Source organism: Lygodium microphyllum, chromosome 30 (assembly GCF_053477565.2).
Source record: "Lygodium microphyllum isolate KBCC chromosome 30, Lygodium_microphyllum_v1.1.10, whole genome shotgun sequence".
Classification (NCBI taxonomy): Eukaryota; Viridiplantae; Streptophyta; class Polypodiopsida; order Schizaeales; family Lygodiaceae; genus Lygodium; species Lygodium microphyllum.
In genome coordinates this window covers 88608064-88636044 of record NC_141164.1, presented here as the reverse complement: position 1 = coordinate 88636044, position 27981 = coordinate 88608064, and the positions used below count along the sequence as shown (strand labels likewise).

The following is a 27981-nucleotide window of genomic DNA, read 5'->3' as shown; positions in this document are numbered from 1 at the left end:
CGCGATGATATACGCGTGCACAAAGTATTGACGTCGAATATGCGTTTGACAGCGCGTCTATACTGCATCTCAGATGCGAATATAGACGCGGTGAACAGAGGGTTGACTTGAGGAACGCGCCTGAGAGTGCATCTAACCTACAATTTAGACGCGGTTATATACGCGCCAGCTCTCCCAGCTCTGATAAAAAACAATATATTTTTGCAATGATGAATGTGACAAATCCCATGTTTGAGTTTATCAGTTTTCTTGTTTATGAGAAGCATTAGCACTTAAGTTTTATGCTCAATGTCTAAAGAAAGCTCTTTGAAAATATAGGTAATATATGATTTTTTGTATGCAAACAAATTTGTCTTTTTCTTGTGTTTTTTTTACAGATGTCGTATCCTAGTTCATCTAGCAATGACCCAGATTTGGATCGCATGAATGATACATTGGCCTCGTTTGGCAGGGGGATCAATGCATTTTTTGGAGGTTTTTCTAGTAGAGAAGACTTTATGGGAGAGATGACTAGACACCTTGGCTGCTTTCCCACAGTAGACGAGGTGTTCAGCGTCATGTCTAGAACGCCTCTGACGTCTTTGCTTGGCACTACTTCCCAAACTCCCATGACAGGTACTCCACATGCAAGTACTCCATATGCAGGTACTCCATGTGCAGCACCTGTACGTGCATTAGCTGAAGCACAAGCGTCAGTCGACACACGTGCATCTGCAGAAGCACGTGTATCCAGCGAGGCAAAGGGTAGTCGACAGAGAGGGAGGAGGGAGAGTCGAGGGGGAGGACGAGGCTCGTATGGGGGTTGCCTAGGAGGTGGCGAGCGAACACCCTCACCAGTAGATCACGTAGAGGAGCTTGTAAGCCAGTTCTATAGAGTTACAGATACTAGTGGCATCTTCCATGATGATGAAGGAAGGGATGTAATGGCGTATATGAGATAATTGTTTTGCAGACTACTACCATTGGTAGGATACCTACTCCTAGGGAGGTAGGTTACCATCGAGGTCATAACCGCGCAGCCACATGGCTTCACTTCTATGAGGAGGGTCTTATCACTGAGGACTAATACAACCGGGCTATGAGGATTTGACAGCCAGAGGAGGTATGTTTTTCTTACTTTCCTATTAAAAGTATAGCTAATTATAACTTTTTCTCCAGCATGTCTACGTAAGCAACCTTGATCTTTTGTGTGTGTAGGCGAACCCAGATGTGGAGCATAGCGAGGAGGGGGATAGCGACGCTAGTAGCCATGGTGGTACTAACGAAGATGTTTCTACTTTAGATTCGTAGAGGAGCACCATATCTCATCTATGGCCTTGTTTTCTTGTATATGTATGATCCATCTTTGAGCCTACTGCTTGCGGCCACGCTTTAGGTCGCAAGCACTTAAACTTCCCATGTAAATGCTTTTGATCTATAATGAATATATGAACTTTTATTTTCAATTCTCGTGCTTTTAGATCCATTGTCTTTTTCTCAAATGCACAATCTGATGTATGGGAGGGGGGGAAAAAAAAACCAGAGAGCCCTCTGGTTTTTTTTTCCAATTCTATTTTGCACATCTATCCGCGTGTCTAAATTGCAGAAAATGTGTGTTTATAAGCGCGTCTACAATGCAGAGTACACACGCTTATACATGCGCTAGATAATTCAAATCTAAAAAAGAAATTAAGTATCTTCTTTTAAAAAATGAGATGTTTTGTTTTCCGTTCGCGTCTACGGGTACCTGTAAAAGCGCGTCTATAAGCGTGTCTATATGCCCGTCTAACTGCCAAATAGACGCTCTAATAGACATACAAAATAAATTAAATAAATAGCAATTTTGATTTATTATGTGCTTGTATTCATGCGTGTATATGTGCGTCTATCGCGCGTCTATTTTTGTGTGTAAATTCGTTCATACATGCAATTACAGACGCGACATAGTAGACGCGCAAATAGACGGGCAGATAGATGAGCTCGTAAGATTTTCTCTATATTCAAAAATCGCGTCTAAAAGTGCGTCTATGAGGCCTTTTTGTTGTAGTGCCAAAGGCTTGAGAATTAGCTCTATTCAAACTATCCAAATAGTCATCATGCCATTGTGAAGCCTATCCTATTTCATATTGACTATTTGGGATGCCTCTTCTTCCAATAATCCCATGTCCATGACCGTTTTTGTTAGGTGGCTAAAGTGGTATGGGATTGGAGGCTCACTGTTTGAATAAGCTTTCTCCTTAGCTTCTTTTGATCCCATTCGCATTTGCATCCATTGGGAGAATTGTGCCATAAGTTAAGCATTAGATTCTACCAACTTATCAATAGAAGCCTTTGTTTGAGTCATTGAATCCACCAACTTCTCAATGGAAGACTTTGTTTGATCAGTAAGACAAAACCATTTGCTCCATTCTTGATAATATGGCCTCATGCCGTTCCCTATGTCTTTGTTCATGGACGCACAAGGTATTATTGAGTATACTAACTTTCCCTTATTGTTGAGGATCTTTAGGGCTCTCTTGAGGTGTATTATCCAACATGGAATCCCTGATTTTCTGAGCATAATCTTCTTGGACCTTAGTTTTATCCTTATGTCTTGTCATAATAGTGCAATCCTGCAGTACCCCCTATCAGAAAAACGACTATAACTTTTGCTAGGGAACTCCGATTTCAAAACTTTTTAGTTCAAATCGAAGCCAAGAATGCCCTCTTCGAGATGAGATATATCATGCTATAAAAAATTTAGGGAAAAAATTCTGTAACTCGATTTTTGAGTCTGAACTATCCAGGCCTACATCCTGTCTAAACTTGTAAGTGCCATGTTTTGACCCTGTAAGGCAAGATAGTAACCCCAAATGGTTACCAAATCCTATAAAAGGCTGAATAGGACCTGTGGATACCTTGTAGTACCTACACCTATACTTTAATAATGAAGGGTGTACTTGTAACCACCTGTAAATGCTCTATAATGCTCTGTAAATTCTCTATTTTACTGTGTTTTGAACTCGTAGGTACTTGAACCTTTGAAAAGTCTTTAGTCTTCAATTCTCCACTTGTTGTACCTGTGTGAGGGATAAAAGGACATGACAGGCTCGGAATCATTGGGAGGTGGGCAAAGTTCCCCTTGGGTCGGTTGGTTGCACCCCTTCAAGATCTTTGATAGTGAGGGAGGGTCACCTCTCTTTCGTCCCACTATCTCCCTCGGCATCCACCTTTTTTCTCGGTGTGTATATCAATCTAATCAATCAACATGAGATGCACTACTTAAATATTCATTCAGCCTTTTATGAGATACAATTAAATGGAATCTTGAAAGTTTGGATAGGGGAAGGGTCTTACCAATGCAATTTAGTGACTCACTAATTGCTAGTACTTACCCTTTTACAATATTTCAGCTTGGGTAAAATAATTTAGCCAATCAATGAATTAGAGTGAACAAATTCATCAATCAATAGATTCAATCAATTGGATTCAAGTGTTATGCTGAAAATTTCAGATTGAAGCCTCTAATTCACTGATTAGAACTAGTATGCATAGAGCAAGCATTGTATTATATGAATGGATTGATTCAAGCAAAGCTTAGCTGAAATTTGATGGATATTATTCAATTTTTAAATCTCTCAATCAAATAGATTAAGCTTAGCAAACGAATTAATGAGAGAGATTAAGAATTCAAGAAGAGTAAATTTGACATGGTTGATGATGACTTGATCAATCTTCATATGCTTGATAAAGCCTCCGGTGGTCCAATGTTGCCAAAATAATCTCCAAGGCTTGTGTATTCAGTGCTTAAGAAAAATCTTGAAGCTTCAAATGCTTGAAATTGAAGCATTAAACCCGTTTCCCCCAAATTTTGGCTTCATGAAAGCTCTTGAGCTTCAATCTTTGACCATTCATGCCTAATCCTTGCAATTTGTTGAAGAATCCTTACTGAAATGATCGCACGGGCTGAAAAGATGAAGAATCTTCAAGAAATTATTGAGAAATGAAAGCTTGGACTGAAGCTTTCATGGCTGTCCATGGACTGTTCATGTAGGGTTTCAAGAGAGTGAAAGGATGAAGAATATAGCCCCATTTTGGAGTCTACACATTAGGGAGTTGAAGAAATCACTGCCAAAGATCATTTAGAAGCATCATAGCTGAAGATTGATGAAAAACAGGGCTGGAAAAATCAGCGCAAATTTCGGGCTGCTGTCCCGCTCACGTAGCTGATCCTCCAGTCCATAAAATGGTATGCAACCTGTTGCATTTGATGCCTAGAGTGCCATTATACAAGCCATTGTTGAAGGAGAGCAATGATCAGTGAATAAGGAGAAGATCTCAGCTAGAAAACTCCATGGAAGCTTGGCCAAAGCTTGGAGAAAGAGGAAAGGAAGACCTCTTTTGAAAAGTAACTACATTTTAACCCCAAACTAAGCCCGGTTAACTCTCCTTTACCCTAGCTACCTCCAAATTTGCATGAAATTTTATGACGACCTGTCACTTCAGCCATCCTTCGCCATATCTGACCTTGGATATCTCCAAATGTAGTCTCTTACTAACTATAGATGATCTATAGCCCTCTACTAGTCATTGTCTTGTACAATTTTTGTCTGAAATTGATTTTGATAGAAGAAAAAAAGGACTGAAAATAGAAGAAAAAGAATGGATCAAAGACCAATGCTCTAATACCACTTGTCAGAGAGTGAACTAGGGAGAGAGAAAGAGGAGAGAGAAGACTGCAGAAGAGAGAGAAGAAGAGTGACAAGGAGAGAGAAAGACTAGATTTGGAGAGAGAAAGACATGAAAGAGGGAGAAGCCATAGAAGCTGTGAGCAAGATGGGAGAGAAGGATTGTAATTGTATTAATGTGTCAAAAAAATATGAAAAATTACATGGTCTCTTCTTTTATACCAATGTCAGTGTGACATGGCATAATATCAATATTATTTACACTAAATCCTTATTCCCAACTTCTTACATGTTGTGGATGACTATGATACTATGACCTGAACGATTATCGATATGAAGAATACACACTCGAGAGGATCTAGACACCTGACCACGTGTGTAACCATGCAAGATCAGATGTGGCAAACTCCATCCTGTGATCGATATCTAACCCCTCGTAATATCTATGCTGGCCACGGTCGCCGCACCCCTTCTTGCTATGGCAATGTCTATTTTCTTCATTAAAGTGAGCACCAGCAATCGACTGCAGCAGCAGCGCTGTCATCAATGAAAGCACCATCGCCAGAGCTGCTATACAAGCTGTCAGCTACACCCGTAAATGCAGTCGATATTCATGAGACATCGACAACCCACCCACGGCCATCTTACCCCGGGACTCTGAGGTAGCAGGACAGGAGTATAACTACTGCACTCGATATCTTACTCTGAATTTACTCTGAGTTTCAGCCGTCGTATGAAATGAGCGAGGGCGAGTTTCGTATCCTTTGCCGGCGAGCGATTGTTGGAAACAGAAGGGGGTTCCATCCGTCGCTGGAAGAATGAGTCGGGTATGGCGACCCGTATGGGCCTCATGGATGCCAGGCTAGTCACGCTCAATCCGCAGGGCCTGTTGCTGCCGCAGTACGCGAACTCTCATCGCATCTTGATCATCCTCGCAGGTATAGGTCACGGTTACGACGTCAAAAGTCCTTACAACACTTTATTCCCGTGTCAATCCTCTATCTATAATGTAAAAATTAGATGAAAACCAGATCAATGAATGTAGTGGAAAAAGAAGTGACCGATTATTCAGGAGCAGTATAGGTGGACATTAATTTGGCTTCTAATTGCAGGTTGCGCCAGGATGGGCATGATGTTGCCTGCGGGCATGAATGCCAACGTCCGACATGTCAAGAAAGGCGAGCTTATTGCCGTGTCGAATGGGCTGCCCTTCTGGATGTTAAACGATGGGAAGGAGCCATGCCATTTCCTTACGATTGCCAACATCCGCGGCCCGATGATGCACGGCCGGCATGCTTTCGAGGTGCCTTTACATTTAGATATGGTTAATGTATATCGCTTCCTTCAAGCCATAATATCCCAGGGGACATTCATTTTCTTCTTTCGACCATTCCAATCCGGCGCAAAGCTAATCTAAGCAACGTATTGTACGACGAACTGCATGCAGGCTTTCCATCTCACAGGCTCATCGCATAAAGAGATGGGAGGCATCATGCGCGGTTTCTCCACGGGCATGCTCCGCTGCGCCTTTCAGATGGACGAGGAGAGCGTGCGCAAGCTGGTGAAGAGCGAGAAAGGTGTGGCCATCATCCTGGTCAAGCCTGGCCTAGACCTGCCAAGGGCAACCGTTAAGGAGGGCGACGCGGAGGCAATGGTGGATTTCACGTACCACCATGATCGAGCGCACCCCGACTTCCTGGTTGATGATGCTGGCCAGCTGGCCACAGCCAATGCCCAAAAGTTGCCGGTGCTCAAGCCCATGGACATGGCAGCGATGTGTCTCAAGCTGGAGCCGGTACGTGCAATTATTTTGTCTTTATTGTTCACAATAGTATGTTCTGAGGCCTCAATATAAATAGTAGGTTGCTCACTTTGTCATTTCTATCCATGATATATAGAACGCCGTGATCAACCCCGGGTCGTCCCCCAACGCGGACCAATTGATCTACTGCGTCCGAGGGAGCGCCCGAGTGCAGGTGGTGCTCCCCAACGGCGAGCAGCCGTGCAACAAGGAAATGAGGGAGGGCAGGCTCATGCGGCGGTCGTCTTCAACTGGCACACGTACGACTCCGCTGTTTCTTCTTTAATTCTTTCGTTGTCAATCCTACTAACCTGTAGTATGTCTTAAATAGATCAGACTTTCTCTTCTTCCTGTGAGTTGAGTATTGTAAGTACGTATAATCCATGTGCTGTGATCGGAACGCAGCCCCTTGTTCATGTACTTAGCCGGCAAGAACAGTATCTTCCGTGTCATGCCCCGCGAGGTGCGCATGTCAGCCATGCAAGTGGGCCCCAAGCTAGATCAGAAGCTCCAGGAGGCGCACCATCGCCACGCGGTCCTCCTGCGGCCACCATCTCGCCACCCTCATCATCGCTACCGATACGAGGAGGAGGAGAGTGGGGAGGATCGAGATGCGGTCTCTTTGACCTCCTCCTCCAATTGGAAGGCGTTTCAGATCCTCTAATTTGAAGTAAAAAAGAGGAGATGCGTTGTTTGGGAAGTTATAGATGTAAGGTTGGGCTCTTCTGCAATAAGAACTTCTGTCCAGCTCTTGTGGACAAGTTATCTCCGTTGTATCGTTTGGATACCGTGAGAATAAAAATGAGATGGGGGGAGGGTGGAAGGAGCCAAAACTCGCATCAACATGTTGGCTAAAATTTTGAACTTATTTTCTTGTACTCTTGCCACCTTGATTATAAATATTTGCTTTTGGCACCTCCAATTCAATTGGTGGTGATATAATTGTGAACAAGGTTCCTTGAATGTAAATAAAATGATTAGAACCACATTCATGACTTATGATTTTCGGCATATGTGAGGTTTTGCAAAGACCTTCACGCTCTCTTTTCTTTTTCACACTTTCCTTCTCTCCGCTCTACCACCTTAAATTTATAAATGTTTGCAATGTTTGCTTTGCACCTCCAATCGCTTCTTAAATGGTTTAGAAAAAGGTTCCTATGATCTGGGGATGTGAAATTTATATAGGGGCGTTAACTCCTATGATTTGGGATGTGAAATTTATATAGGGACATTAACGCTCTTTCTTTTCTTTGTGATTTTGCATGTGAAAATTATGAGAGGACATTTAGCACTCTTTATTTTCTTTCAACTTGTAGTGTCTAATATAATTTCTTTCAACTTGTAGTGTCTAATTATATTGAATACCATTTCTAGTGGTAGATGGAGCTAGTGTAGTGTTTCATTATATTAGAGCACCATTTCTAGTGGTAGATGGAGTTAATGTAGTGTTTCATTAAATTAGTATGCCATTTCTAGTTATAGATGTTAGTATAGTAGCTTGTGTAGTCTCATATTGGTAGGTAACACCATTTTTGGTGTATAATGAACACCATACCTACCATTTCTAGTGTATAATGAACACCATTTCTATTTGTAGGTATTAGAGTAGCTTGTATAGTCTCATATTCGTAGGTAAGACCATTTCTAGTGGTAGATGTAGTGTAGTGCTTGATTATATTAGAATACCATTTTTAGTTGTAGATGTTAGTCCAGTAGTTTATGTAGTCTCATACTAGTACGTAGCTTGTGAAGTTTCATTTCCTCCTGGTAGATGTTAGTCTAGTAGCTTGTGTAGTAGTCCCAGGTAGATTAACACCATTTCTAGTGTATAATGAACACCATTTCTGGTTGTAGATATTAGTGTAGTAGCTTGTATAGTCTCATATCAGTAGACACCATTTCTAGTTGTAGATGTTAGTCTAGTAGCTTGTGTAGTCTCATATTGGTACCTAGCTTGTGAAGTTTAGGAGCTTGTGTAGTGTTTGATTATGTAGAACACCATATTTGAATACCATTTCTAGTTGTAGATGTTAGTGTTGTAGCTTATGTAGTCTCATATTGGTAGGTAACACCATTTCTAGCGTATAATGAACACCTTAGGAGCTTGTGTAGTGTTTGATTATGTAGAACACCATATTAGAACACCATTTCTAGTTGTAGATGTAAGTGTTGTAGCTTGTGTAGTCTCATATTGGTAGGTAACACCATTTCTAGTGTATAATAAACACCATTTCTAGTTGTAGATAGTGGTGTAGTAGCTTCTGTAATGTCATATTGGTAGGTAACACCGTTTCTAGTGGTAGATGGAGCTAGTGTAGTGTTTGATTATATTAGAAAATCATTTGTAGTTGTAGATGTTAGTGTAGTTTTTGTAGTCTCATGTTGGTATGTAGCTTGTGAAGTTTAGGAGCTTGCATAGTGTGGTAGTTTGTTATACCATTTCTAGTGGTATATGTTAGTGTGGTAGCTTGTATAGTCTCACTATTGTACCACTAGGAGCTTGTGAACTATCATTTCATTATCCTACCATTAAGAGCATGTGCATTTTGATTATTGTAACACCATGTCATTATTGATGTGGTCGAATATTCTCTCATCACACATGCATTTAGATATTCCTCTAGCTTTTGAAAGTAGCAAAAACACCCATCTCTAACTATAGATGTGGCTATATGAGATCTAGCTTGTCCTACAATTCAGAGCTTGTGTAGTTTCATTATTGTAATACCATCTCTCATTATTGATGTGGTAAAATATTCTCTCATTATACATGCATTTAGACATTACTCTTAGCTTTTGAAACAGTAGTAAAAATGCCATCTCTAATTATAGATGTGGTTAAATATTCTCGCCTTATACATGAGTTTAGATATTTCTCTAGCTATTGAAAATTTGGTAGTAAAGCCACCATCTCCAATTATAGACATGGTTAAATATTTCTTGACTATTGCTCTAGCTTTTAAAACTTTGGTAGTAAAAACACCATCTCTAATTATAGATCTGGTTAAATATTATTTGATTTTATATGTGGTTAAAATTTCCCCATCTTTTCAAATTGTAGTGATGTTCTCATGACAACAACCAATGATAGAAGTGGCTAAGTATTGGGCTATGGAGATTTTGAAAAGAGTTTTAAAGACAACATAAGTATTCTTAGTACTATAACTTTTCAAAGTTAGTGATATTCTTAGAAGTGGCTAAATATTGGGCCATGTTGTGGACTATTTTCAGAGTATTTCAAAGTGGAGTGGCTAAATATTGGACCATGGTAATATCCTATAATTTTGACACCCAATGTTAGAAGTGGCTAAATATTAGGCCATGTTAATATCTCGTAATTCTGAGCCTAAACTCTTTGATTTGCATGTTTATGATTCACTAATTCCTCTGACGATCCTTTACTTTTGAGGTTAAGTGAATTTTATATGATTTTTTACTATTTTTATGTATAATTTTCAAAATTTTCTCAAAAATTATGATTCACTTTTTTTTTCCAAATTTTTATTGAAGTTATTATTCTCTAGATTTTGGTTTTTAAGACTCAAATTTGGAATTTGAGTTTTAAATATTTCAAAATCTTTTATCCCTTAATTTTGAGCCCAAATTCTCGAAACTTCACGTTTTAGATTCTCTAATTCCCTCTGAATATTCTCTAATTTTGAGGTGGGATTCAATTAATTCTTTTTGAGATGGTGATTCTTCAAATTTGATTTTTTAATATTGTCCAATTTTGAGTTTCATTTTTTCAAAATCTCTCACACTTAGGTTTGAGTTTAAATCCTCTCTAGTTTAGATTTTCCCAATTGTTTTACATTGGATGTTAAAATATTTAGTATGATATGAAATTCTCTGAAACAAGATTTTCAATCAAAGTTTGTCTCTAATTTAGAACTTGTATCTAGTTTATATTTTCCCAATCATTTTACATTTAAGGTTAAAATCGTTAGCCTAATATGAAATACTCTAAAATAAGATTTTCAATGAAAATGTCAAATTTTGTACATTAACTACATATGCTTTTTACTCTTAATTTTAGTTCTTAATCATCTTGATGTTGCCATATTCTCCTAGGAGATTCAATAAAAATGTAAAATACTTTTACATTGATTACTTAATAGTTTCCACTCAAATTTTAATTCCTCTTTTATATCAAGTGGAATTCCATTTGTCAAATTTCCTCTTTTATATAAAACAGAATTCCATTTATTAGATCTTTGTGATATGAGTGCTCTCTCACATCTCGGGTAAGTTACTCATGAATATATGTGTGCATCACGTGGGTTCAAAATAAAGGATTTTTAAAATACCATTTTTATACTTTTTTTTTTTACAAACAGAAGGGTGTAATATAAAGGGGTTATTTACATATTGAATAGAAAAGGGTTATGATTTATTTAGAAAAAATTCACAGATAAGGAAATTTATAAATAGGCCTTGAATGCAAGTGATATAGAGGATATACATATAGTATCTTCCTCGAGTCTCACATGTAGTGAATTTGCATTTTCATTATTATCGTTGTGAATGTGCTTCTTGAGACAACATGATGAATGCCTGAAGTTCATTCAAACTACTAAGTATTTCAAGAAGTTTTTTATAACATCATATTGGGGAATATGGAAATTTCCCATAAGTTTGGGACACGTGGTCAAATCTTTGGATTTGTCATAACTTGAGCACTATAACTCCAAATCGAGCACTTTATAGCTCAATAGATAAGTTTGGGACACGTGGTCAAATTTCTGGATTTGTCATAACTTGAATACTAACTCCAAATCAAGTGCTCTATAGCTCAATAGATTCTATTTTTGAAGTGCTTTCCAATGATAGGTCACATCATATGGTTTTGAGAAACTTATGGGCATGTTATCCGTGTGCCACTTTTTTAGTATTCAATAAATGGAAATTGTGAGGTTCCCAAACTCACTAATATTGTATTTTTTTTAAAAAGCCTTGGATTTTATAGTAGTAGTGACAATTGATAGGCACCATTTTCCTCTATAATATGTTTACCTGCCAAATTTGTGCCTTCCAATAGCTATAGTTGGCATCATCCAACTTGCCAATGTTGAAGATAGCATTGCTATTTGATCCACTACCCATAATGGAGTAAGTGAGAGCACGATCCAAGATAAACAAGCTACTATAAATGACAACAAAAAACTCCAAAAATCATAGTCAAATCAAGGGCTAAGTAAGAGAAACTGCCAAAATGGTGAGTCATCCACAAACTATAATAAAGTAACTATCAAATCCAAGTGATCATCCTTAGATAGAATGAAGAAAATAGAAATGACAGGTTGTTGTAATAAACTGCAATAGTATGCCAACAACCAACTGTGAGCAACCAAGAAAGAAAGACCAAGAACAATTGGCATTGAAGGATGTCACAATTGATGTGCACACTCGCATCGCTCCACCTATATTATACTTGCACACTTGGGAGTGCAAGCAATGTCTTCAGGAGAGATACTCGGTGCCCATCCTATAATGGTATAGATGCTTTCTCTCTTAGTGGATCAGATGTCTCGGCATCCATGGGCATCAATGCACCAATCATTGCCTCCATCTCAAGCTCTAAGATTGAAGGAAAGTCTAAAAGACTACATGTCTCCTTTGGTATTGACGGTATAGAATGGGTTGTGCCTTCCAAGTGGTGAATTGGCTCAAGCACTCAATCCACCGTATACCTACGAACTCTTTTAACTGGCCACAATAGGTGCACTCCTCCTTGGGATGAGACGTTGGTGAGTGAAAATGAGTGACCATGGGTATGATGTTGCGTGAAGTCAAGTGGGGTAACACATACAAATATCATTTTTTTGTCTTTCTAACACTTACTCGTAGCGGAGTCGCGTTTAAAGATGGAAACCCCAAGTGGTACCATGCATGTTCGACAAATGGTTGTGATATTTCAGTTTTGAGACACGTGCCTCATGCAAGAAGAGAAGAAAATGTATTCTCACTTCTGATTTTGAGTCCCCGAGTGGGATTTCACGTGGTAAGGGGCATGTTTTCCATCTAACAACTAAGGGGATGCAAGGGGCAACGTGGAAAAATAGGGAAAAAAGAAAAAATATAAGGAGTTTTTTGAATTAAAAAAAGAAGAAAATAGAAGTATTCGACATAAGACAATCAGAGAGAGAGAGAGAGAGAGAGAGAGAGCGGGGTGGGAGGGGAGGAAAAAGAAGAATCTTGCAAGCCAAAGAAGGGAGAAATTTGAAGCGAAGAAGAAGAAGAAGAAATTTTCAGAAGAAACACTACAAGATATAGACCTTATATCGACATTTAAAGCGACCAAAATACAAACAATAAAATTTTCCCCCATCGTCGCAAAAAGCGTCGTTATTGACGATGCCATAGAAACGTTGCTATTGGTGTCGCTATATGCGTCGCTATTTGCGTCGCAAATAGCGATGCCAATAGCGACGCAACTAGTAAATTTGCGACACGCATAGCGACGCCAATAGCGACGCGAGCAGTAAATTTGTGACGCAAATAGCGACGGTAACAAGGATTAAAAAAAATGTATGGCTGTATAAGAGCCATACAAAATAGTTTCTGCACTACTGTATACAAAGCGCTTGCAAACAAAAAGAATGTATACTGAAATCATAAAACTGATACATGAAATAAATACATGATCACATAAAAAGCGATTGGTACAATCATGACAGGATATCACTAATACATAGAAAATGTCTACATAGATCAGGCGACTAAAAAATAAAGGTGTGTGAGCTCCAAGAATCCAAGGGCGAGCTACAAATCCTCGTCCCCCGAAAGCTCGTCCTACCGCAAAAGAGCATCGCACAGATTCTGCAGAAAAAGAAACAACACATCAATCCACCATACAATAATGCATTCAAATATCTCATGGTAACTACAGACAAGAAGGATGAGTGACTTACAGGGCCGCCGCGTCTATACAATCGGTCGATCAATGCATTGAGACTGTGCCTCTCTGCATATCGAGTTTCAAAGCCTTGTGGATCGCGATTTGTAATGGAGTGCTGCAAAGAAAATAAAATGCTAACTGTTAGAAACATGATTGTCAGTACAAAGAATATTTCAAAAAAACAAACAAGCAAAACAAAAGAGAAACTTATAAAGTCCTCCAAATATGTCCTGTGGCCGCCACTCCCAAGATGATGGACAACTCCGGCATTGAGTCGTGCCCTCGTCGCCTCGTGCTACTGACTCCAACGTCCTGGCGAATCTGTAGCCTCCTCCCTCAGTCGGCGCCAGTCGTCTGCATCTAACCACTCGGGCTTTGCAGCCCCACTCTTGATTGCCTTACGTGCCTCGGATCGTCTATGTGACATGTATGCACGCATGCAATCCATCATCCAGCCCGTAGAGAATCTATCTACTGTGGCTGGCACCCGAAACTCCTCGTGCAAGGATGCTACTATGTAGTCCTTGCTCCCCTCCGTATGTTCTTCCAATGATCCAGGACGTTGTGCCGAAAAAATTGTTGGCACAACTCTCTCATGCGAGCCATCACCCTCCTCCCCTCATCATTCATTATGATGGCTCTTAACCTACTATCGACCAGATATCCATAACCCCTAGGAGTCTGCCTAAGATGGGTCCTCTCCCATCTCTGTCCACGCTCCTGGGCATATCTAGGAGACCCCTCTACATTCGGTGTCCCGACGGGGATAACCTCTCTCAAAGTGGCACCCAAAGGGGTGGCACTAAAAGGGGTGCTACTTGCTGACGGCTGCACAAAATCCGGAGTAACTAGAGTAGATATCCCCACAGGTGTGACAAATCCTGGAGGTGATGCAGCTCCAGCTGAACGACGAGACGGAGACACCACATTCGTGTCTCCACAATAGCATCCCCCTGATCCCGATGCGGTCCCTCCCTCTGGCCCAAGTCGTGAGCGTCAAGATCGTCTGCTCGAAGCTGAAGCATCCGATCGCGCTGAAGCAGATCTAGCAGAGCACCCTGAGGAAGAACGAGACAACTCTTGTTCTGCCATCTCTTTGAATCTCACGAGCTGGTCTGGAGACATGCGTGTGAAGATGTCCTGCAACTCCTCATCGCTCATCCCTCGACTCATCCTAAAAATATCACCTGCACAGATAAAAAATTGTGTTAGAATAATCAATTTAAATTATACAAAGCACGGAAATATAAATCATTTTTTAAAAATCCCTCTTAAAATGCATATCTTATGTACCTTTATAAGAGATCTAAACAACGAATTGAGTAAGTGGATGCTCCAAGTATGAAGTATCCTATGGTCCCATGTTAATCTCCTAACACAACTCCGCATACACTGGAAGGTCAATAGACATGTCACCACAAAAGAAAGAGTCCGTCTCGTTCTCAAAAAATTCTTGGACTCCTGTATTTCCATCATTGTTAGCCAATGTGGGCTCCAAGCTTGCGGTGGCCTCCACCCCTTGTAATATCGACCCCTCTATTTGCATATTATCTTCATCTATGCTCAGAACATCGCTTTGATCATATACTCTCGCACTTCGGGGAGTTGAAGGTATAACATACCACCATCGAGGTTGTCGGGGGTTTGGATAGAAGATTACCTGTTCACAAACACGTACAAAGCGAGTTCAAACCATTGTGACATAAACCATGTCGTATTACAATTAGCAAGCAAATGACTCTATGCACCTGTTCACAATGGGCTAGCAACACAAAGGCGTCACGCAAATCCGTCCATTTTTTTTGGGAATCTATTTCAAGAAATCCAGATGGACCTCGTCGAACTGTTGCTCCAGCTCCTCCAAGTACCACTTTGAACCACTGCACATCGAATAGTATCATGGAGAAGCTACGGTAATCCACTGTAATAATACTTTGCAAGTTTTCAAAATACTCCATCTCATCCACAACCGTGTTCAGATCGGTTGTTCGTCGCCAGCTCTCTTGCTCGAACCTTGCCATGACACCACAGTCCATTATGGAGCGCATTTTGTCAATACGCTCCACATGAAAATGCCGTCCGCGCGACCAGCTGCACTATATATTTTGTATTGTACATTGAAACACTCAAATTAGATGTCGCATATAAAATTTAGATACAACATATTCTAAACCCCTCATCACCTTTGGACTACATCCCCTCGAGAATTCCCACTCCTCCATTGAGACCTTTGTCCCTTCGTTGGATGCTGCGGTCAAGGCTCCATGCAACCATCATGTTGATATAAACTGCGGCATCTCCTCCATGCCTTCGGGATATCGAATCGGTCGATGACGCGTACTACATCGGAATTCAGCTCGCGCTTCCTCTCGATCTTGCCTTGCAATCTGGTACTTAGCGAGCCACGTCTCCATGGAGGCATGGTGCAACATACAAAAGCGATTCACCTTCTCTTCCATTGAGACATCCATTCATTTTTCTACCCCATTTCCAACCACCACATCTCCAGTCAATCTATCATCGTCCTTGAGCGTCCATAGCATTTCATTGTCTGGTTCCACCGTTGGTAGCCATTGTGAGATATGCACTAATGACTCTGACACCAACCAACCTTCGGCCATGCTACCTTCTGGCTGAGCTCGTTGTCGCACAAAGCCTTTCACGGTTTTCATGAAGTGCTGCAGGAAGAACATCCATCGCGTATGGATAGGTCCAGCAATCTCCACTTCGTCCACAAGATGCACAAGAAGGTGGACTGCTCCCCGCCTCGCGGATTCAGTAGAGGACGTCTTAATCTCTTTGTGTGAGATCCATTGCACCAAAGTCGACAACTTGTAAATGGCCCCGCGAATTTCTGGAGTAAGGCATTCTGCGATCGCTATCGGTAGGACAAACTGCCACAAATGAGAAAGCATTATGAACTCCATCCTGCTGATATTCGTGGACCTATTCTGCACATGCCACGTTGTCAAGCTTGCCATGCCGGACGTGCGAAACATGTGGTTTATGCGGGGGATGAGCGGAAAGTGTTTGAAAACTTTTTGAGGGATGGTTTGCCCTTGCAAGTCCTGTCGATACCTGTGAGCACCACACTTTGGACATGTCTCCATAGTCTCGTATTCATCTCGAAACAGTATGCAATCATTGATACATGCATGGATGTTATTGTAGTCCATGCCAAGCTTTTGTAAAACATATCGTGCATCATCACGAGACTCAGGCATGGTATTTGCAAGTGGTAATATATGATATTTCAATAACCTGAAAAAAATCATAAAACACCTTGAAAAAGCACAAATGTTTGTAATAATAGTGTAAAAAAAAAATCAATGAAGCCTATGTGCAAGGTACCTGAATAACTCGGTCACACTCGTATCGCTCCACCCGTATTTTGCTTGCACACTTAAGAGTGCAAGCAATGTCTTCAACCAAGATACTTGGCACCCATCATATAATGGTATGGATGCTTCCTCTCTAAGCGGATCAGATGTCTCGACATCCATGGGAATCAATGCATCGATCATTGCCTCCATCTCAAGCTCCAAGATTGTAGGTAGGTCTGGAAGGTTGTCTGTCTCATCTGGCATTGATGGTATAGATTGGCCTTGCGAGTGGTAGATTGGCTCCTGCAATCCATCCATCGCACGTCCACGAACTCTTCTAATTGGCCGCAAAGGGTGCACTCCCCCTTGGGACGAGACATCACCCCCTTGGATAGAAAATTTGCCAACAAGACCCAATCTTATTGTGTATGGTTTTCAATTAGCTTGCGAATACAATGCATGATTAATATTAACTTCAAATTACCATTTGCTGAAAATCCGCAATCGCCTGATCAATGATCTTAGATTGAAACTCGCCAAATCGTCGTACGTGTTCTATAGACAATCGGTGTTTTCGTCTAATTACCAACTTGCATTGAGAGCAAGGACATGGGACACGTTGATTAAGATATGCCTCGCGATCTTGAACAATAAAACCTTCTTCGTTTTCCATCTTATCTACATTATAGCAAACAAGGCTCAAATGGATAGCTTTATGGAGATGTATGTCAAGTTGCAAGTTGACCATAAGCTCTTGCATTGTACATAGTAGTTGAGAGATTTATTGATGTTATATCTCGGGCATATACCATGCTCAAGGATTTGTTTGTGATATCATTGCAACAAAAAGATTGGTGACAAGGATGCTATGATTAATGAAGTTCTTCACGAGGTGAATATAGAGTTGAAGGGAATGGAACACGATTCTTCTTTGGGATTTAATGGTGATAAGTCAATTATTGAGGTGTCTTCTTGTACAACCATTATACCTTATATACCTAGCTACGGTCTCTAGGTTATGTACTTTGAGTATCTTAGAGGGGCTCTACTAGGATTACTTATACAACTGCACTAGAGGGCTTTGGGTATAAGTAATCCATTTATGAATATCATTGAGGATCTCTTAGTCTAATAATAAATCAGTCTCAACAAAAAGCATCTTAGAAATGTGGTTTTTTGGTCCTAGGATCGTGTATTAAAATTAATGCCATCTATGAAATTTATCAGCTATAGTAATAAAATTTGTTTCAATCAATTCTACTCATAGTCATAACATTTTAAGAAAATATCCTATGCTTAATTTAAGGGATTCTTCTTCTATAACAATACTTTTGGGTTCATTTTGATGAAGTACCGTAATGACCATTAGCTAGGGTGTCATTTTCTTTTAGTCCTTTCGTTGACTAGTTGGCATGATTTCTAATTTGTTATGCCTATAAAGTTAATACAAAAACAATGAATTATGCATATCACAATTAGATCCCCTACTTGGACATTATGAAGGATATGACCAATTTTAAGCCATCTTAAAGAGTCACCAATGTACGTGGCCCATTCCAAAGCACATTGCATACCATTATTGATAAGTCTATTATCGTGCATCTTAAATCTCCTAATTAGACTTTATAAAGTGTATGACTAATTTTTAGCCCTCTTAAGGAGTCGATGTAATGGTACCCATAAAAAAAGTAAAGTGGATACCATTACCATAATCATGGATATGCTATCGTTCCAATATATGTTATCTTTCTCTTTCTCTCCCTCTCTCTCCCTCTCCCTCTCTTTCTATCGCATTTCCTCTCCCTCTCACAATATATCTTAACACTCTCCAAAAGCAAAAGGGAGAGGGAGAGAGAGAATGCACTCTCCCTCCCTCTCGCTCTCCCTCTCTCCCTCTCTCTCCCTCTCCCTCTCTTTCTCTCCTTCTCTCTCATTTCCTCTCCTAAACAAGCAAAAAAAAAGTGATTTAAACCTTTAATAAGCAAAAGGGAGAGGAAGAGAGAGAATGCACTCTCCCTCCCTCTCCCTCTCTTTCTCTTTCTCTCCCTCTCTCATTTCCTCCCTCTCCCTCTCCCTCTCCCTCTCCCTCTCTTTCTCTTTCTCTCCCTCTCTCTCCCTCTCCCTCTCTTTCTCTCTTTCTCTCTCATTTTCTCTCCTAAACAAGCAAAAAAGAAAGTGATTTAAACATTAAACAAGCAAAAGGGAGAGGGAGAGAGAGAATGCACTCTCCCTCCCTCTCCCTCTCCCTCTCTTTCTCTTTCTCTCCCTCTCTCATTTCCTCCCCCTCCCTCTCCCTCTCCCTCTCCCTCTCCCTCTCCCTCTCCCTCTCTTTCTCTCTTTCTCTCTCATTTCCTCTTCTAAACAAGCAAAAAAGAAAGTGATTTAAATCTTAAACAAGCAAAGGGGAGAGGGAGAGAGAGAATGCACTCTCCTTTCCTCTCCCTCTCCCTGTCTTTCTCTTTCTCTCCCTCTCTCTCCCTCTCCCTCACTTTCTCTCTCATTTCCTCTCCTAAACAAGCAGAGGAGAAATTGATTTAAACCTTAAACAAGCAAAAGAAAGAGAGAGGGAGACTCACCGATGAGATATGGCGAGTGTGGGGCGGCTCCTCTTTGCGATGAAGGCTCCTCCTCTCTTTCATGAACAACGGCGGCGGCGGCAAGTCTTCTTCCTCTCCTTCTCTCACGACGGTCACTCTCTCCCTCGCTCTCGCTCTCAAAACATAAAACGTGCAAACGCGAAATAAAACCGCGCTCGGTTTCGGCCCGCTTTTTTGCGATGCAAATAGCGATGCTGCTACCCGCCGTCGCTACTAGCTCAAATCCTTGTAGTGAAAGAGATTGTGAAGCTAAAGTTATCCGAGCTAAGGAGTAGGATGGCAGGGCTGCTGAAGTCAAATCCTCTCATTTTGGGACGACCGTGGTTGATTGGTATGAGATCCAGATAAGACTGGTATAGAGGTCAATTGGAACTTTATCTTGAGAAGCCAACTCATAAGAGTGTGATCTTTGACATGAAAAAAGGTTCTGTCATTCAAAATGGACATGAAAGTGATGAAAGTAGTGATTCAAAAAATTCCAGCCTTGATGAGGAAGATAGAGAATGGGAAGCTATCCTACTCTCTAGGGATGTTGACCTCTTTTGGTTGCCAATCCAGGGTTCAAAAAGAGAGGAAAAAGTTGTAAATATTACTGTAGGAAGTACAGAATTCATGCAGAAAACATGTGATCAGCAACCTGAAATGAATGTAAGACTGCCTAAGCTTATGAATATGTTGGAAAATGACTTGACTAATGATGAAAGAGATGAATATTCAACCATTTTTTAGAAATACCCAAAATTGTTTGCTACAGACTATCACCAATTGAGCGGTACTAACAGCATTGTGCACCATATCAAATTGAAAGACGGGTATAAACCAATGGCTCAAAAACTTAGAAGATTTGGTACAATTCAGGAAAATGTACTTAAAGATGAAATTCAAAAGTTACTTGATGCGGGATTTATCTATCTTGTTGCTTATCCAGAATGGGTGTCTCATGTTGTAATCAAACCAAAGAAGAATGGAAAGTGGAGAGTATGTGTTGATTTCAGGCCTCTTAATGCATCTACTAAGAGGGACTACTATCCTCTTCTGTTTCATGATGAGATCTTGGATCAAGTGGTTGGTCATGAATTTTACAGTGTGTGTGATGGATACTCTGCATATTTCCAAATCAGAATAGCAGAAGAAGATCAGAAAAAAACAATGTTCATTACCCCATGGGGATGCTTCTATTATAGAGTGATGCATTTTGGTCTGATAACTACATACACGAGCTTTTCACAAGATGGGTTAGTTGGGTATTTGCCCCTTTCATTGGGAAATATTTGCGGATGTTTATGGATAACTTTTGTATGTACAGCTCAAGGGCATTACACTCTCAAAAACTTGATGAAGTTTTCTGCAGACTTGATAAGGATGGCGGTCAGCTAAACCCCCATAAATGTAAAATAGCAAGAACTAGAGTGATACTCTTGGGTCATGAAGTGTCTACTAATGGTATTTCACCGGAGGCTATTAAAGTTGAGGCTTTATGTCTTATGGATTCTCCAATGTCAGAGAGAGAACTAGGGAGAGAGAAAGAGGAGAGAGAAGACTGCAAAAGAGAGAGAAAGACTGCAGAAAGAGAGAGAAGAAGAGTGACGAGGAGAGAGAAAGACTAGATTTAGAGAGAGAAAGACAGGAAAGAAGGGGAAGCCATAGAAGTTGTAAGCAAGAAGGGAGAGAAAGACTGTAATTGTATTAATGTGTCAAAAAGATGTGAAAAATTATATCTTCTCTCCTTTTATACCAATGTCAGTGTGACATGGCATAATATCAATATTATTAACACTAATTTGTTATTCCCAACTTCTTACAATCCATCCCTTTCCAAAAGTTTTTTTCCTCAAAAACAAACCTAGAAACAGCTAGAAAGAAGATGGATAGAACAAAGTACTACTCTGTTTTACAGCTTTACAAATGGGAAATGAATGAAAAATGACCACTACATGAGCTGAATTTGAAGAAAGGAAGTAATCCCCAGCTATATATATGATTTGAAATACTTCAGAAGAAAATGGAGCCATAAATTCTTCAACAAATAATCCCAGAACAAAGTAGACAGCTTGCTGAGTAAACAGTCTCTGCTGGACCAAATCTACCATAACTTTTGATAGAAGTGTCCAAATGAGATGTACCATATATCAAAACGAAGCTCTTGAAGAGTACTTTAAGCCCATATATATAGCTTAATTCTAAAAATTAGATACGATAAAAACTGTTCTAAAACAGCGTGCTGTCCTGAACCAGTCTGCATCATTACTAGCTCCATAAGCAATAGGCTTCAGCCCACCAATGTCTCCCTCAAGTATGGATACTCATCCAATATAGAATCAGGTCTCCAAGAAGCCTCTTTAGATGGTAAACCTCTCCATTTGATCAAATATTCCACAATAGAATGTGATCGAAGCTTCTTTTTACGCTGACCTATAACAGCCTCTGGGATGTACTGAACAAGACCATCTTCATCAATGGGTGGTAGCTTATCAACTATATCCACTAGATCACCATAATAGGGCTTCAGCTGACTAACATGGAAGACATTATGAATCTTTGTAGAAGAGGGAAGCTCTAGTTTGTATGCCAAATCTCCAATTCGTTTAAGGATCCTGTAAGGGCCATAAAACCTGTGGGCAAGCTTATTACTGGATCCATCTTTTAACGTAGAGTACTTGGATTTGGGCACCTTCAACAAAACCAGCTCTCCTTCTTGGAACTCTAAAGGCCTCCTCTTCTCATCAGCATACATCTTCATTTGATCTTGAGCCTTCCTTAGATTCACCTTGCATTGCTGAAGAAGGGTCTGCATTCTTTCCAACTCCTCCTTCCCAAGAGGATTGATCTTTTCATTAAAGATGAATGTGGGTAAGGGCACCTTGTAACCATACAAAGCCTCAAAGGGTGAAACTCCTATGCTCGCATGAGTGGAATTGTTGTAAGCAAACTCAGCCAGGTGTAACCAAGAATCCCATGAAGTTTGGACATCATAGCAAAAATGGCGAAGATAAGTCTCCAGCCATTTATTAACTCTCTCTGTCTGTCCATTAGTTTGAGGATGATAAGCCGTAGATGGAGCCAACTTAGTGCCCATAGATGTAAATATCGCTTGCCAAAAGTTACTCATAAACTTTGAGTCCCTATCATGGACAATCACCTACAGTAATCCATGCAGTCTAAAAATATGCTCCATAAACTGGTTGGCGACTTGAGAAGCAGTAAACTGAATCTTTGTTGGGATAAAATGAGTTGCTTTGGTGAGTTTTTAAACCATCACATAAATACTATTCCACCCCTTCTTAGTAGTAGGTAAGACAGTAATGAAATCCATAGTAATATGAGTCCATTTACCGGTAGGAATAGGCAATGGCTATAACAAACCTCCAAGCTTATGGGTGCTATCCTTATTTTGCTGACAAGGCATACACTTCATAACGAAGTCCTTGATATGTTTCCACAGTCCTTTCTAATAAAAACTTTTGTTGATCCTGTCATAAGTCTTGAAAACTTCCAAGTGTCCAGCTAAAGGCGAAGAATGTAACTCCTCCATAATTTTCCTCTTAAAAGAAGAAGTAGAGGGAATAACAATCTTGCCTTTCCACCAAATAAGACCATTTTTAAGCTGGTAATGCAAGTTTTCTTCCATAAGTCCTTGCTGTAATTTCTGAAAGTTTTGGCTGAATTCCTCATCTAAGAGATAGGCCTCTTGTAGTTCTTCAATCCAATCGCTATGTAGTTCTGTCATAGCTGAAACTTTGCAGGCCCACATATGATAAAGAGAATCAGCCACTATGTTATCTTTGCCCCTTGTATGAGTGATGTAAAAATCATAATTCTGTAATGTAGCTACTCAATGACGTTGCTTTCGAGTGAGATTTGACTGAGTAAGAAAATACTTGAATACCCGGTGATCATTATGTACTCTGAATCGGCTGCCATATAAGTAATGGTGCCACTTTTTGATTGCATGCAGGATAGCCAACATCTCCTGGTCATAAACATTCACGGCCATCTCCTTATCTGTAAGCTTACGACTCTCAAATGCAATTACTCCATGCTCCTAAAGCAAAATATCCCCAATGCCATGGCCACTAGCATCACACTGTATAGTAAACTCTTTGGAGAAATCGGGGCATACTAAGATAGGAGCAGAAGTAAGGAGTTCCTTTAACTAGTTGAAGCTAATATCTGCAAGAGCATCCCAAAAGAAAGCCTCCTTCTTCAACCTATCAGTCAAAGGAGCTGCAATTGCCGCATAATGCTTTATAAATCGGCGCGATAGAATGAGGATAGACAAAGGAATCCTCTAAGAGAGGTAGTAGTAGTAGGCGTTGGCCAATCTCTTATACATTGCACCTTCTTGGGATCAGCCTATATTCCTTTTTCACTGACTATATGTCCCAAGTATTCCACTTTAGTCTGCATGAAAGAGCACTTCTTCTCCTTAGCAAAAAGCCTATGATGTCTCAATACATCAAAAACCCTCTTCATATGTGCCAAGTGATCCTGTAAAGTCTTGCTATAGATCAAGATGTCATCAAAGAACACCAAGACAAACTGAAAGAGGAAAGGTTGCAAGATCTTATTCATCAGGCTTTGAAAGGTAGCTGGAGCGTTTGTAAGCCCAAATGGCATCACCAAGAAATGATAGAGCCCACGATCAGTCCTGAAAGCAGTCTTGACTTCATCACCCTCTCGCATGCGAATCTAATGATACCCTGATCTCAAATCAATCTTTGTGAAGAATCGAGCCCCCTTAAGCTCATCAAGCAAATCATCAATCCTGGGTATAGGATACCTGTTCTTCACTGTTATCTTATTGAGATTCCTGTAGTCAATGCATATTCTGAAAGATTCATCTTTCTTTTTGACTAACAGGACTGGAGATACATAAGGTGAAGAACTTGGTTCAATGAATCCCATTTCAAGAAGTTCTTTGATTTGCTTGGCTACTTCCTCTCATTCACACTTTGATAATCTGTAAGGTGCCTTATTGATTGTCTTTGAATTGGGCTCCAAATCAATGGGGTGATCCACCGCTCTCTTATGAGGCAATGAAGTAGGTACTTCAAACAAATCTCTATACTCCTCAAGAAGAGTTGTCAAGGCTGGATGGTTTGCTGAATTATTGGGCTGATCCTGTGTTTCTTTGTTCAAATGCAAAACAAATATTTGTGAGTGCTTCTTGTACTCCCTTTTGAGTTGTTGAATGGTGATAAGCTGAAAATCAGATCTACTAGGAATTCCCTGTAAATGGATAAGCTGTCCATTGGAGATAAACTCCATATATAACTGTGAGAGATCCATAGTGATCCTGCCTAATGTCATCAACCAATAGCAACCAAGCACAATATCTATAGGCCCCATTTCCAGAGTGATCAAGTTTACTTTGGCTTCAAAATTTTCAGCCAACTGCAAAGAAACCTGTGGGAAAATCAGTGTGCTGATTTCTTCCTCACCATTAGCCACTTGAACTCTAATGGGCTGCTATAAGTCTGTGGGAACACAATTTAACTTGTCCATGATGGACTTATTGACAAAACTATGAGTACTGCCACTGTCTATCAGGATGAACACTAGCTTTCCACATATGCTTCCCTTCATACGAAGTGTATTAGGACTCTAAGATCCCGTTCAAGCATCCATAGAGATAGAACAATTAGTGGCAGCAAGCAACTCATCACAAGATCCACCAGGGTCAAACAGAACATTTTCACCTGGATCAAAAGGAAAAGAGTTAGTTGGATCATAAAAGTAATCCTGTCCAACTTCCTCCTCAAGATCTTCATTTTCAGCATTAATTGCCACTGCATTAGATTCATCTATGTCATCTTCAAAATCCTCAAAAACCAGCATACTCAGAAGCTTAGGATTGACATTTTTGTATACACACTTTGAAGCATGATTAGGTATATACTTTTCTCCACACTTGAAACATAAGCCCTTGTCCTTCCTTTCCTTGTAAAGATCCATGGGAATAGATTTGGGATTTGTATTAGCTGAAATGGACTTAGGCTTGCTGTCCCCCTGTTTGAATTCAACTTTCGGACTGTTTGCTATCCTAAAATTACTTTGAGGCCTAGAAGCATTAAATGGAGGATAAGTCGGTACCCGTAAGCTCCCATTAGGCACATGATTACTGCCATAAGTGTTACCAACTTGTCCCTGCTTTAAAATAGTCCTTGGCTGTCCATAACTGGGCTGAAATGAAGATTCTTTCCTATACTTTCTTCCATAGCACTCTGCAAGCTCAATAGCCTTGAAAAGTGAAGTAGGATTTTGCGCCATAACATCAGCTGACAAAGATGGCTCCAAACCATATATAAACTTGTGAAGCTTAGCCTCATCACTGATGCTTTCCACATACATGATCAAGTTGAGAAATTGGTTTGTATACTCTCTTACACTTAGGCCCCTTTGTTCCAAACCATACCATCTCCGTGCTAACTTCTCTTTCTCAAGAGACGAAACAAAGACTTCAGCCACCCATAAGTGCCTTGAAAGCTTCCCAATTCTCTACAAGTATATTCTCTTTCTTGATATACCTCCACCAAGTATGAGCAAATTCTTCTAGATGCAAGGAAGCAAAGTGAATCTTCATATCATCAGTTTTAGGGTATATATCAAAGTAGGACTCCATCTTAGAGGTCCATTCCTCTAAGTCTGATGGTGAAGATGACTGGCCATTAAATTTGGCTAAAACAATTTTGTCCTTAAACTCCCTTTCATGAAAGGGTTGTTGTCCCAAAATTGGCTGATCAAGATTACCAAGTACAGAGCCTCCCAATTGAGACTGAAATCTTCCAACAGGTGGCTGAGAATTACTATGTAATCTTCCTGTTGGTAGAGCATCCCTAGAATTTTGAGTATGCAGTCCAAAAGCTTGAGTATTGGCCCTATTCAAACTACCCAAATAGTCATCATGCCTCTGTGAAGCTTCTCCTACTTCGTACTGACTATTTGGAATGCCTCTTCTTCCAATAATCCCATTTCCATGACCATTTTGATTAGATGGCTGAAGTGGGGCTAAAGGGCCACTGTTTGAACAAGCCTTCTCATTAACTTCTCTTGATGCCATTTGCAACTGCATGAATTTAGAGATTTGTGCCATGAGTTGTTCATTGGATTCCACCAACTTATCAATAGAATCCTTGGTCTGATCAGTAGATAGAACCATCTGCTCCATTCTTGACAAGATGGCCTCATGTCGTTCCCTATGTCTTTGTTCATGGGCACACAGAGTATTATTGAGTATACTGACTTCTCCTTGTTGTTGAAGCTCTTCACGGTTCTCTTGAAGTGTACTATCCATCATGGAATCCCTGATTTGCTGAGCATAATCTTCCTAGACCTTATTTTTGCCTTTATGTCCTGCCATATTAGTGCAGTCCTGCAGTACCCACTGTCAGAAAAATGACTATAACTTTGGCTAGGAAGCTTTGATTTCAAAACTTTTTTGTGTGAATCGAAGCTAATAATTCCCTCTTCGAGATGAGCTATAGAACGCTATAACAGGTTTAGGACAGTAAATTCTATAGCTGGATTTCAGAGTCTGCACTGTCTAGTCCTGCACCCTATCTAGACTTGTGAGTGCCCTGTTTTTACCCTGTAATGCAATATAGTAACCCCAAATGGCTACCAAACCTTGCAAAAGGGTATATAGGACCTGCGAGTACCCTGTAGTACCTACACCTGTGCTTCAGTAATAAATGGTATACCTGTAACCACCTGTAAGTGACCTGTAAATTCCCTATTTTACCCTGTTTTGGTCCTGCAGGTACTTGAGTCCTTGGAAAGTCTTCAATCTTCAATTCTCCACTCGCTGTACCTGTGTGATATAAAACAGCATGATAGGCTTCCTACACGGGCTCCGAATCACCGGGAGGTGGGCAAAGTTCCCCCCAGGTCGGTTGGTTACACCCCTTCGGGATCTTCGATAGTGAGGGAGGGTCACCTCTCTTTTGTCCCACTATCTCCCCCATCATCCACCTTTTTCCTCGGTGGGAATATCAACATGGCAGAGGCTAGTGTTCTAAGCAATTAGCAAGATATGCATTTCTGAAATATTCATTCAGCCTTTCATGAGATGCAATTGAATGAGATTTTGAAAAATTGGGATAGGAGAAGGGTCTTACCGATACAGTTCAGTGACTCACTGATTGCTAGCACTTACCCTTTTATAATATTTCAACTTGGGCAAAAGAAATTCAGCCAATCAATCGGATTAGAGTAAACAAATTCATCAATCAATGGATTCAGTCAATGGGATTCAAGTATTATGCTGAGATTTCAGATTAAAGCCTCTAATTCACTGATTGGAACTAATATGCATAAAGCAAGCATTGTATTCATGAAAAGATGGATTCAAGCAAAGGTTGGCTGAGAATTTGATGAGTAATATTCAATTCTTTAATCTCTCAATCAAATGGATTAAGCTCAGCAATTGGATTAATGAGAGATTAAGAATTGAAGAAGAGTACCTTTGACATGGCTGAAGATGACTTGATCAATCTCATAGTAAAATAATCCACAAGGCTTGTTTATCCAGTACTTAAGAACAATCTGGGAGCCTCAAATGCTTGAAATTGAAGCATTAAACCCGTTTCCCCTAAATTTTTGCTCCATAGAAGCTCTTGATCTTCAATCTTTAACCATTTCGTGCTTAATCCTTGCAATTTGTTGAAGAATCCTTGCTGAGATGATCCCACGGGCTAAAAGGATGAAGAATCTTCAA

The 27981-nt window shown here is 40.2% G+C and overlaps 1 protein-coding gene across 1 annotated transcript; it reads left to right on the top strand.

The window, feature by feature from the left end:
* The first annotated feature begins 6087 nt into the window (after positions 1 to 6087).
* On the top strand, positions 6088 to 7111 carry LOC148010086 (11S globulin seed storage protein 2-like). Its single transcript, XM_087672860.1, has 3 exons — positions 6088 to 6441; positions 6545 to 6720; positions 6853 to 7111. The coding sequence occupies exons 1-3, from the start codon at positions 6088 to 6090 to the stop codon at positions 7109 to 7111; spliced, it is 789 nt and encodes a 262-aa protein (XP_087528986.1).
* The last annotated feature ends 20870 nt before the right edge of the window (positions 7112 to 27981 follow it).

Bases quoted from the DNA above. Each gene is read 5' to 3' on its own strand.
- LOC148010086 (XM_087672860.1), top strand. From the start codon at position 6,088: ATGCAGGCTTTCCATCTCACAGGCTCATCGCATAAAGAGATGGGAGGC. The intron at 6,442-6,544 runs GTACGTGCAATT...CATGATATATAG, and splicing joins TGTGTCTCAAGCTGGAGCCG to AACGCCGTGATCAACCCCGG. The intron at 6,721-6,852 runs GTTTCTTCTTTA...ATCGGAACGCAG, and splicing joins GGCACACGTACGACTCCGCT to CCCCTTGTTCATGTACTTAG.